At 46.6% G+C, this 12,037-nt stretch overlaps 1 protein-coding gene across 1 annotated transcript in view; it reads left to right on the top strand.

The window, feature by feature from the left end:
* The first annotated feature begins 6,859 nt into the window (after positions 1–6,859).
* PRTG (protogenin) overlaps positions 6,860–12,037 on the top strand; it is a 130,050-nt gene continuing 124,872 nt past the window's right edge. Inside the window, exons 1-2 of the mRNA XM_075531523.1 lie at positions 6,860–6,953; positions 9,131–9,433. Of these exons, the coding sequence (XP_075387638.1) occupies positions 6,860–6,953; positions 9,131–9,433 (397 nt within the window). The remainder of the gene's footprint in view (positions 6,954–9,130; positions 9,434–12,037) is intronic.

Raw genomic sequence — 12,037 nt, 5'->3', positions numbered from 1 at the left:
GATGCTCATCTTCCCAACACGATCACGGAAGACAAACTGGGTGCATAAACAAATGTAGAGAAGAAAGCTGATGGTGCCCAGCTATTAAAATATATTAGCGTCTGGGGTCTTAAAGGCTTGAAGATAAATAAATGGCCATCTAGCTGAGAAGCAAACTAAGCACAAATGGAAGAAGCACACCAGCCTGTATGATCATGAGGTGTTGGCAAGATCAGGTATCAGAAGACCCCCCCCAAAAAACAAACAAAACAATCATATTGATGTGAACAAGTGGGTGCAGAGTAGAGACTCAAAGCCCATCTGCAGACAATTGGACATCTCCTCACAAAAGGGTCACAAGGATGGGATGATGCAGCCCGGGTGCAGTATAGCACCAACAAAACATACAACATCCATCTAGTTCTTTAATGTTTCCTACCCCACTGACCCCCACCCACTATCATGACCGCAGTTCTACCTTACAAACCCGGCTAGACCAGAGCATGTACACTGGTACAGATAAGAACTCTCGACACACAGAATCCAGAATAAACCCCACAGGAACAATAATGGGAGTAGCAATACCATGAAGATAAGGGGAAGGTGGGGGAGATTGGGGAACTAATCACCATGATCGATGTATAACAGCCCCCCCCACCCTGGGGTGAAGAACAACAGAACATGGGTGGATGGTGTAAGACATGAAAATAATAATAATTTATAATTTATCAAGGGTTCATGTGGGTGGGAGAGGTGGGGAGGGAGGATAAAAATGAGGAGCTGAAAAGAGGACCTGATGCAAGGGGCTTGGGTGGAGAGCAAATGCCTTGAGAATGATTGGGGCAGGGAATGTATGGATGTGCTTTATACAATTGATGTATGTATATGTATGGATGGTGATAAGAGTTGTATGAGTCCCTAATAAAACGTAAAAAAAGAAAAGAGGAGAAAAAAATGATTAGGGCAAAGACTGTACAGATGTGCTTTATACAATTGATGTATGTATATGTATGAACTGTGATAAGAATTGTATGAGCCCCAATAAATTGTTAAAAAAAATGAGGAGCTGATACCAAGGGCTCAAGAAGAAAGAAAATGATGATGGAAACAAATGTACAAATGTGCTTGACACAATGCGTGTATGGATTGATATAAGAGCTGTAAGCATCTCTGATAAAAAAATTTTAAAAAAGGAAAAGAAAACTGACAGCAAAAAAAAAACCCAAAAAATGATTTGGTGTAAAATTTGGAAAATAAATACCCAAGTACTTCTTACCTTGCAACTAAAAGAAGTCATCAGAGTCAACATCAACCAAACTAATCAGATTTTATTCTAGAAAGGTAAATTTTTAAAAAATCAAACTTTTCCGACATGGAAAAGATCTGCCACTACTGGGAATATTTACTTATAGTCTTCAGTATGGAGTACAGCTCAGAAAACAAAAATCCTCACAACTGGACCATTAAGTACCATCATGGTAAATGGAGAAAAGATTGATGTTAAGGATTTCATCTTGCTTGGATCCACAATCAATGCTCATGGAGACAGCAATCAAGAGCGCAAATGATGCACTGCACTGGGCAAGTCTGTTGCACAAGACCCCTTTTAAAGTGTTGAAGAGCAAAGAGCTGACTGTGATGCGCCTGTATTTTCAATTACCTCACAGGACCGTGAGAGTTGGACATGGAATAGAGAAGACTGAAGAATCAACGCATCTGAATTGTGGAGTTGATCATGGATATTGAAAGTACTGTGGACTACCAAAAGAGCAATCAAATCTGTCTTGGAAGGACAGTTGGAATGCTCCTTAGAAGCAAGAATGGTACGACTTCATCTCGTGTACTTTGGACATGTTATCGGGGTACCCCAGTCCCTCAAGAAGGACATCATGCTTGGCAACGTAGAGGGGCAGCGAAAACGAGGAAGATGCTCAACAAGATGGACTGACACCATGAAATTATGGACTTAGACATAAGCACCACTGTGAGGACCGGTGGTGGTTTTTCTGTTGTACATGGGTTGCTGAGTCAGAATCGATTCAACAGCACCTAACAACAACAAAGTTATAGCAATCCGATAGGACTGAATAGAACTGCCCTGTGGGTTTCCAAGACTGTAAATCTTCAGGGAAGTAGGCAATCCCATCTTTTATCGTGAGGAACCGATGATATTTTTCAACTGTTGGTCTTGAGGTCAGAAGTCCAATGTTAACCCAGTACACCACCAGGGGTGCTATGAGTTGAAAAGAAATTACGTAACTAATGGGGTTTAGTCCTAAAGCAATCATAGCTCAGTGGTCGATTTCTCACCTTCCCTGTGGAGCACTTGGGGTTGACAACCTATTGACTGACTACCTGTGCAGAGTAGTGGATTCCGTGCTGCTAGAATGCTGAACGTTAGTGGGGATGCTAGTCGAAGACTACATGGGAAGACCTGGCCATGTGCTCCCCAAAATCAGTCAGTGCCAACCAAGGATCACTACGGGTCAGTCCGAGCCGTCATGGAGGAGAGTGAAGGATGAGACAGGGTATTTTCCTGTTGTGCATGATTCACCATGTGTTAAAGCCATTTTGAAGGCAATCATCATAATAGTTATTAATAAAGCTACATTGTAGACATATTCATGGTATTGTATGACATCACCACAGCCTATTGATGTATTATACTTATTCCTATTAAATAGATAAGGAATGAAATATAACTTACCTAACACCAAACTTGACCTCCAAATCAGACACCAAAAACCACTACATACTATTAAACTAGTTTACTTTCTGGACTCTGGTTCCTAGAACCTGCAGGACATTTAAAATCTGGGGAACAAGCCCTTACGCAACTTAGTATATAAGTAAAAACCCACGAGAGAAAAATCAAGACATGAATGAACTAGGTTATTCAGAGCACTGTGCTATCAATTCTGAAGCCAAGAAAAATGCGTGGTCATCCTGAAAAAGTTTTACTTAGAATAAGGATGGTATAATGGAGTAAAAAAGTTGAAATTGGTAGGCATGGATTCTGGTTCTCGTTTATCACTGGGTGCTACCCTCTGCTGCCTTTGGATGACTCTCAGTTTCTCCAACTTAAAATGGGCTTGTAGTAATACCTCTACCCACTTCGCTGGGTTATTATGCGTATCAAGTGAGAATAGTGTGTATAAAAGCCCTAGGTATACTGGCATTGTCATACAGTCGAATATAATTACATCATTAGTGTTGCTGCCCAACATGAAACAGGGAGTGTGTGAAGGTTAAGTCAAAATGCATTGCTACAGAACACATAGAAACCTTTATTAATCAGAAATATCAAAATCGATTGGTTTGGGGGAGGGTCGTTTCTCAACATTTTCTCCATCTAGGTCTATATACTTAATGAACGCAAGGTTTCCCAGGTGTCTCCGAAGAATTCTGCACGCTACAATGCATACCATATCAAGACAGTTTGGGCATCCTCGGTGAACTTAAATCTTGTTAGTTATAAATGTTTGGGGAACAAAAAGAAGTCTGAAAGGCAAAAGCAGAGCTTCAGGGTGGAGGGGGTAGTCTCCCAAATTCTCAAGGACCGCCCTGGCCACCTACAAACACCAGGCAGCTGCATTTTCATGATGGGAAAAAAATGTCCTGGACTTGCCCTCACCATGCAGTTTCCAATTTTCTCAAAACTTCTCCCTAGTCAGCCCCTATCCTGTGTCCTTCAGGAAAATCTACCAAAGTCTAATCTTTTGGTCTGACCTCTCTGCCCTGAAATTAACTGGCCAGCAGATCTCCTTGGAAACTGCTACTTTGGTGGGACCCCACTCGCTCATCTCCTCTCACAATCCATCCCACAAAAACAATCTCCATCAGTTTCAATCTTGTTTGCAAGACCGAGGGAAAATCAGCTCTTTGAGTTAGCTGACCTTTGCACAACACGTTGACACTCACTGTGCCGACAGCGTGACACCACCGCGTTCGCCTAAAACGGACAACGCTGAACATGGGAGAGCCCGACTTCCCTTGCTGTTGCCTCAAGGGTAATCCGACTATCTTCTTCCACTCCTTTCTGGACAGATTCTTCATTTGTTGAGGTAGGGGAGTTCCCTCCTTTGGCTCCTCTTTGAAGCCTTGCTGACCACTTAAACACTTTGATCCATCTAAAAGCTTGGTGTTTTTGTTTGTTTGCTTGCTTTCTTTTTTCTTTTTTGTGGGCCAGCAATCCAGTGTGCTTGCTTCAAAGCTTCGAGGAGATGTTTTCTTTAATAACTTTTGAGTTTTTCAAAATATTTGCTTTCTTTCCTGACCTCAAATCCATTTCTCCCCCATGGCATAAAAACTATCTTTCTAAAGACACTCTAATATTAAAGATACCCAACTGTCATTATCATGGAGTCACTCCTGTTACATAGAGATCTTAACATTGAGTGTCTGAAGCTGTGTAAAACTTAACAGGAGCTGACAGCCTCACCTGTCTCCCACAGAGCCTATGGTGGGCTTGAACCTCTGACCTTGTGGTTAGCAACCCAGTGCTTATCCAACAGCGCCACCAGGGCTCCTTAATGAGACTGAAGATAAGCGTACTTCCAAGAGAACTTGTCTGCAGCAACCCACTGACACGGGAAGCACATTTTAACATGCTTTTGGTTGGAACAAGCACGTACATGTAAGAACTGGAAGCCAGCAGCAATACTTTTTGACCAACTTTCATATATATATATATATGAAAAGCTTAATAGGTTAACTAGTTTCATTGTGGTCTATTAACCTACTTCATATTAAATGCAATCCTGTATTCTTCTCCAGCATCACTTGCGGGCCCCAAAGCCATCTTACAAGACTCAAAAGCTTTATGAATTGAAATGTTACAGAAAAGGCAAAGTGGTCTTAAAAAACAAAAGCTTTTCTCCAGCCTTTCAGCTTCTCCCCTCCCCCAGCCTTTATTCTGATTTTAAAAAAGAAACCAAGCCCAAACCCACAGTCCTCCAGTTGATTCTGACTCAGGCACCCTACAGGACAGAGTGGCACTGCCCAGAGGGTTTCCAAGGTTGTAAATCTTTTGGAAGCAGTCTGCACAATTCCAACAGCGACCTTTCTCAGCCAACCAAGGCAACACCAGGGCGCCTTCATTCAAGAAAGAGATCATAAAATCTTCTTATTAGTGATTCCTGCCCAGGAAATATGAGCATTTAGGGTCTTTTGAAAGGGAACTGGGAGAGGAGGTAACCAGGAGGAAGCAGAATGCCATGCAATTAAAACAAAACAAAAAACTAGTTTAACAGCAAACACAACCAGGAATATCATTTTAAAATACATGCATCAGGTATTTTAAAATCTTTGCAAATGTTCCATGTTATTATGTCTAAATATTTTCCTTTTTCCATGAAACTTTATTCTGACGCTCAGAAACCGTTCAGATTGGTCTAAATTCTGAGTAAGATTTTATAGGCAATGTAACCAGGAGTATTACTGGTTTACATTCGGGTAAAGTTGAAATTGCAAAGTAGGTTGGCCCTTATAAGCTTCTCAGGAAAGTAATCTGGTTTTAGCAGATGTTCTAAAACTGATTCTCCAGGGCCCCCTCCTCCCCCAGCAACTTTCATCAGAGGGATTTCTGGAACAAGCTGAAGGAACTTAGTGCGTCCTTAGTGACAAAAAGCTCCATTTCTGTCAGCAGCTTTCATTAAGGTTAGCTTTTCGCTTGTGCCCTCATCATGTGCTATAGATTTAGTTCAGGATTAGCATTTGCTAATCCACGTGTAAATACTCCCTGTGATCCGCAAATGTTGAACAATCTTGATCACATTTTTTTGATAGATGCTGCATTCTCTTGTTAGCAATTTTAGGAGGTGTGCACATCACCCCCCTCCCCCGTCAGCTTCACTTCTCACCCAGAAGTGGTCCCCAGAAAAAGCTCAGGGAAGCTATAGATCTCCCAGACCTCATTCCTACCAAGGGGGCAGGGCCTTTTGTGGGCAGTTCTGGACAATTTAAAAGACCTGGACAAACTTGTGAGAGAACTAACACACGTCTCCCCGAAGGTAACTGTTCATTTCAGGACGCTCTTTGAAATGTGCTTAAGCCAGAGCTGCATCGGATGGGGGTAGGGAAGATAAGAACCGTCCTCCAAAGTGGCGGGGGGGGGGGGGGGGGGGGCTTATCACCCCCAGATGCCTGCAGTGGGGCGGACAAATCCCTGCAGTGGGAAATGGTCAGCTTTCCCTCCAGAGGGCCTCCTCGTGTGAGGGGAGGAGGGGGGTGGGCAGGGGCCATCGGAGGAGAAGTGTCCGGCCTTTCCAGGTCTCTCAACACCATCCCTCCCCCATGCTGCCGCCTCTTCCCCCAATCCTAAACAAGCCGGCGGGAGAGGGGCCCCGGGGGCAGCCCGGGCCGGGAGCTTTGGCCTTTGTGGCTCTGCCCTGGACGGTGGCGGGGAGGCAAGGGGGCGGGGACGCCAGCCGGAGACCCTCAGCCGGGGCCTGACCCCCAGGTGCATTGTCCGGCGGGTCCCGCCCCCTCCCCCCTCGCCCCCCCTCCCGGGGGCCGCGACCCCACCGCCACGGGCCCCGTCCCGGCGTCTCCCTCCGCCGGCCGCGCCGACCTCCCAGTGGCCAGACCAGGGGCCAGATGCAGAAAGTAGTCCGCCGGCCAGCAGTGCTGTCCACTGCGCCGCCCCCGCCCCCTCGACTCACTCCGCCCCCCGGCCGGACTCTGCGGCCCCCTCCCCCCGCCCCCGCCCCCCGCGAGCGGTGTCCGAGCGCCGGCCGCGCCGCGCCGCCACGCCGGGAGCCGAGCGGGAGGACAGGCTGCGCGCGTCCCGCCGCCGCACGAGGAGCGGCCCGAGGCGGGGGCCGGCGGGCGGACAGCGGCTGCGGGGCGCCGGGGGAGCATGCCCGCGCAGCCCCGCTGAATGGCGTCTTCTCCGCGACCCCTCGCCCGGCTGCGGCCGCCGGGGCTGCTGCTCCGCGCGCTCCTGCTGCTGCTGCTGCTCGGCCGCGTTCCAGGTGCGCGCGCGTTTTCCCCGGCGCCCAGGGCGCGAGTGGGATGGGGATGGGGATGACGGGGGGCGGGGAGGGGGGGCGGTGGGGTCCGCCGCGGCGGCGCTGACCGCCGTCCCCCCTCGCCCTCCGCAGCCGCTGGCGGCCGGGCGAGGGACCCGCGGGCTCTCCGGGGGCCCGGGCAGGGGGCGCGAGCGGCGCCCCGCGCGCACGCCCCGCGCCCGGGCCCCGAGCCGCAGCGCCGCGCGGCCGCTGTCCACTCGCGCCCCGGGCACCTCGCGCCATTGTCCCTGCCCCGGCCCGTCCCCAGCCCAGGCTCCGCGCTGCCCGCCGGGGCCTCCGCGGCCGCACGTGGCTTTATTTATATTGTTTCCTCCCGTGGCCGCCTCGCTGCGCACGGGGCGCCGCGCTTCTCCGGGCGACCTCGGGGGGTCCGCCACGTTGTCGGGGGGCGAGTGGGAAAGGGTGAGCCCCGCGCCCAGGTCAGCACCCCTAGTGCCCCCAGCTTTCCGGATCCGGAGCGAGCGAGCGAGGAGGTGGGAGGGGTGCGGTTGGAAAGACCAGGGGATTGGAAGTTCCCAGGCTGGTGTGTGTCCCTGCGGGGAGGGAGGGAGGGAGGGAGGAAGGTGCCCGAAGCTGGGAAGGAAGGGATCTAAAGAGGTCTCAGCCTCGCAACCAGGTGTGGCCCGGCTTGCGCAGGCGTCTGGAGGTCGCTCCATGCGCTGGGCTAGCCCTGGACAAACTTGGATGAACTCCCTCCTCGCTGGCGCGACCCAGTGCGTTTCCTCCGAGAGATGAAAGTAAAGGGGAGGGGGGAGTAGCGGAGGGCCAGGCGGAGAGGTGTTTAGGGGAAAGAGGCGGTGGGGGTGGGGGGGCTTTTAATTGATTTACAGGTTACAGACGCCCGGCCTTCCTCTTTTCTTTTAGTGGAGCTGGTTTTCTCTTAGCATAAGAAAGGGATCGAAGTCAGATGTGGGCTTGGAAACACAATGGGCGCCTTCCGGAGTGGTCCCGGGCGCGGGGGTGGGGTGGGGGGGAAGGGGGGGCTCTTAGGGCCGCTCGCGTCGCCCTGGACAAACATCAGGGGAAGTCGGGGCCCTGGGCGTGAGAGCGTGACTAGTAGTGTGTGAGGTTTGCCGAGGACCTGGGCTGATGGAAACCAGGAATCAATTCCGGGGATTTGTAATCATGGATTGAAAACGGTCAGGAGGAAGATGAAACTGCCCTCCACACCCCCCCCCCATTTAAATCTCCACCCCGCCCTGGTCAGTATGCAAAACTTTAGCTGGTCTCTCCTCTGAAGTCTGGAGGTGACAGGGTATTAGTTGGTTTTCAGATGCAGTATCCTGGCGGGGGCCCGGGAGCTTTGTGTACGCTTGGGCGAAAAAAGCTTTTCCTTTGCTCTGATAAAAATGTGTATTGGTTGATTAAGCAATCTCCTATCCCTATTAGACAGTAAGACCCAATTAGTCACACATTTTTTTCCCCTCAACAGTTGGTAGTTCTAAAAAAAAAATTGAAATAAACGTTTTTCTAATCCGATCACCCACCGGGTACAAGCAGCAAGAGTTAGCAACTTTTCAAAGTCTATTGTTTGTCCTTTAAATACCTAGCTTACGCTGCAGAAATTAAGTAAATGGATTTCTTTTAAGGAGAGGAGATAGGGCCGTTGCCGCAAAAGAACTTGTAATTTGTCACCAAAGATAAATGTATGTCCCCCAAAGAGTGAGTGTCAGGGGTTCCCAAACCTCAGCAAGGGACAAGGAAATAAACGTGCTTGTTCACAGAGTCGGAGTTTTGCTAATGATTTCTTGTAAAATTAGACTTTTACGACTTGCCCTGTTCAAGATCTTTTTGACACGCTTGTAAAAGTAGCAGACAGCTGTGCTCGCGTTTTCCTGAGGATTTTAGAAGGCAGGCGAGGAGCTTGGGAACAGAATCCTTATAAGGTTTTTAAAAATCTCCCCAGCAGCAGTTAGAGTAGCTGTTGGCCAAGGCGACTTCTCAGATTAGTCGAAGAGGGATGCCAAGAAGTTGACTGGTCTGCTAGGGGGTGACAGAGTAAATTGATGCAGTGTGGTAAACGTTGCCTTTTGATGCATGCTTTAAAATGGTGCGTTGTGTGAAGAAATGATCTTATAGCCATCGTCTGGATATGCCTCTCCTCTTTCCCCCCCTCCTAGGAGCGTGGTGCTTTAGCGAGCTGTTTTTTATAAAAGAGCCACAGGATGTGATCATTGCAAGACAGGACCCAGTCGTCTTAGATTGCCAGGCTCATGGAGAAGTCCCTGTGAAGGTCACGTGGTTGAAAAATGGAGCAAAAGTCTCTGAAAGTAAACGGATCCAGGTTCTGTCCAATGGCTCCTTATACATCAGCGAGGCGGAAGGCAAGCGAGGGGAGCAGTCTGATGAAGGATTCTATCAGTGTCTGGCAGTGAACAAGTACGGAGCCATTCTAAGTCAAAAAGCTCATCTGACCTTATCAAGTAAGTGTTTCAGTTCTTGGTTGTTGATATGTTTCATTGCCGAATTTCTGATGACTTCTTGACTTATTAAAATATTGCTAAAACCACACAGCAAGGATTTTATGGGCAGTAGTAGTTGATCCTGAGGCATGCAGAGGACCCCAAGATAATTTTGGGTATAAAACTTCAAATACGTGTTGAGCTCGGGATTCGAGTTGCGTTGAGACTATCAAGTCAAATAAAACCTCAAGTGGTGATTTTGTCTAACTTTCAAGTGTTTCACACTTTGGGACATATTGGGGATAGAAATTTATCTTACATGACAAAAGCTGTTTTTATATCTCATTTTTTTGGGGAAATCTGTAATTAAATCACCAATCAGGGCTTTCTCCTTTCTAGATCTCTATCTGCCTGGTTGTCTGTTTCTCTGACTGCTTTCAGATCACCCCGTGTTGCTTCTTAATTGTCCAAGAAGGCCTTGGCCAATAACTCTCAAGCGTTTGAAGTGTTTCTTGTCTTTTCCCCCTGGGAGGGAAAGAGATTAAGGCCATTTCCATATCATGCCTAATGGATTTAAAGCAGATCTGCTCTCTTTCCCCCAGTTGTCATAAAGTTTGTTATCTAATGATTTCCTTTGTATTAACAGTCCTATCAGATCAACCATTTGTCCTTAACAGTCTAGGGTTTGGTGGTTGAGTTGGCAGGTAAAGACGTCCTTAGATGGGAAGGGCAGTCTTTCCTGTGGAGCTTCTAGCTCTTCAGGTGATCAGATACAGAGCACACAAGATGATAATACACCATTTAAATCTTTAAGCAATAGAAACCAATACATGATACTTTCTAAAAACAATTTTATCAGCATCCTATCTACATGCTTTGGATAATCCACACAAGAGAGATTTCATATTGTACCTATGTATCGATTATTCACTAGACAAATAATGGGGAGATGGAATTTTGAGATGAAAGTAAAGTTGTTAGAGGAGGAAAAACATCTTCAAGGCCTTCATGGTAGAAGACATTTTGGAGATTATTAGCAGAATTTTCCTAGGTAACTAACTCAGTTGTCAAAGCCTCATGGACAATTTTTACCCATCTTCATATTTATTTTATCTGCACATTAATTGTGGAAAAATAAAGTACAAAGGGTTTTATATTGAAATACATCAGGAAAATACACTAGAAAGGTTTCTAAGGCTAGACACCCCTAAACAATAGACTAAACCTACGAGACTTTTAAAATACGTATTTCCCTTTGCTGTAGCAGTTGACTCATCAGAGATCTTTCTGGTTGACTAATGATGTTTCTGTACAGAACTGTTTTCAAGAGAATGCACTTTTTATGCTTATGACTGGTTCGTTTTTGCCTAATGTCGACTTGTTTGACCAAGTTGCCATTTTCCCACCTTTGGGGGTTTGAGATATCTTGTGTTTTTCATACCAGGGAACGAGGACATGCCTATCTAGGAGGGGGAAGGGGGGAAGAGGGAGCGTCCCTTGAAAGGATGAAACATTTGTCCTGACCATGCTTATTTCTGGGACCGCCGAGAAGCCTGACAAACTTCTAGAGCTCCACAACACTTGGAAACTCTCCGAGCCTTGTAGCTTCCGAAGTAAACCCTAAACAGTTTGCGATAGCATTTTTAAAGTCTAGAGTTTTGCCTCTTTATAGGAGTATTATTTAAAAAGAGGACTTGATGCAAAGGGCTTCAGTGGAGAGCAAATGCTTTGAAAATGATTAGGGCAAAGAATGTACAGATGTGCTTTATACAATTGATGTATGTATATGTATGGATTGTGATAAGAGTTGTGTGAGCCCCTAATAAAATGTTTTAAAAAATAATTTAAAAGAGGAGAGCATTAAAAAAAGACGTATTATTAACGATAATTCTTTAATTTGCTGTTAACTATCTTGGAGGCTGTTGAAGTTGTTTTCATAAATATTTAAAGCTTTCCACTAAGGCTAGATCTTCTAGGTAATTAATCAGTTAATGAGAGATTGCGGTCTTCATAGGAACACATTTCATTTAACTCTGAAGAAGCGTATTACTAGGAAGTTGCGTTCGATGCTGTGGATTTAAAATAAATTCATAGCGGGTTCATATGTTTCCTTCGAAGTATGGGTTTCTCAGAGATGCTGAGTTCACCAAATTATTTCTGATGCTGAGAAGCAATCCTAGGGGAGGGAAACCCAAATGATTTAAGCCTGTGTTCAGGGTAGAGATGTTATACATATTAAACAGGAAGAGAACAGGCATTAAGTGGACATTCTGGTTTGTTGGTTTTGGGTTTTTTTTCTTTCTTTCAAGGCTGGCTCTTTCCTAGTTATTGATAGCAGCAGGGTGCAAGTCTGCTCTTTTCCTTAATCAAAGCCTTTGTCAGCAGCATGTCTTTGAGTTCAGAAATGTAAGGGTACAGGCACCTGGAAACCTAAAACTTTAATCTCTGCAGAGTTTTAGATTTTTAACACTCAGGCAATCAAGCCTCGGTTTCTAAACTTAGGAACGAGAAGCTGGAAGTTGCACTCCGGGCAAGCATTCCATTATTCATGTGTAAATTAGGAATTCACAGGGTGAAAAGGTTAGAAACTGGCCAGGATGAGGTTTACCCTTGTGATAAAGAGCA

The sequence above is a fragment of the Tenrec ecaudatus genome, chromosome 14 (genome assembly GCF_050624435.1).
Source record: "Tenrec ecaudatus isolate mTenEca1 chromosome 14, mTenEca1.hap1, whole genome shotgun sequence".
NCBI lineage: Eukaryota > Metazoa > Chordata > Mammalia > Afrosoricida > Tenrecidae > Tenrec > Tenrec ecaudatus.
Note: the sequence above shows the minus strand (reverse complement) of the source record. Positions and strands in the feature narration are given on the sequence as shown.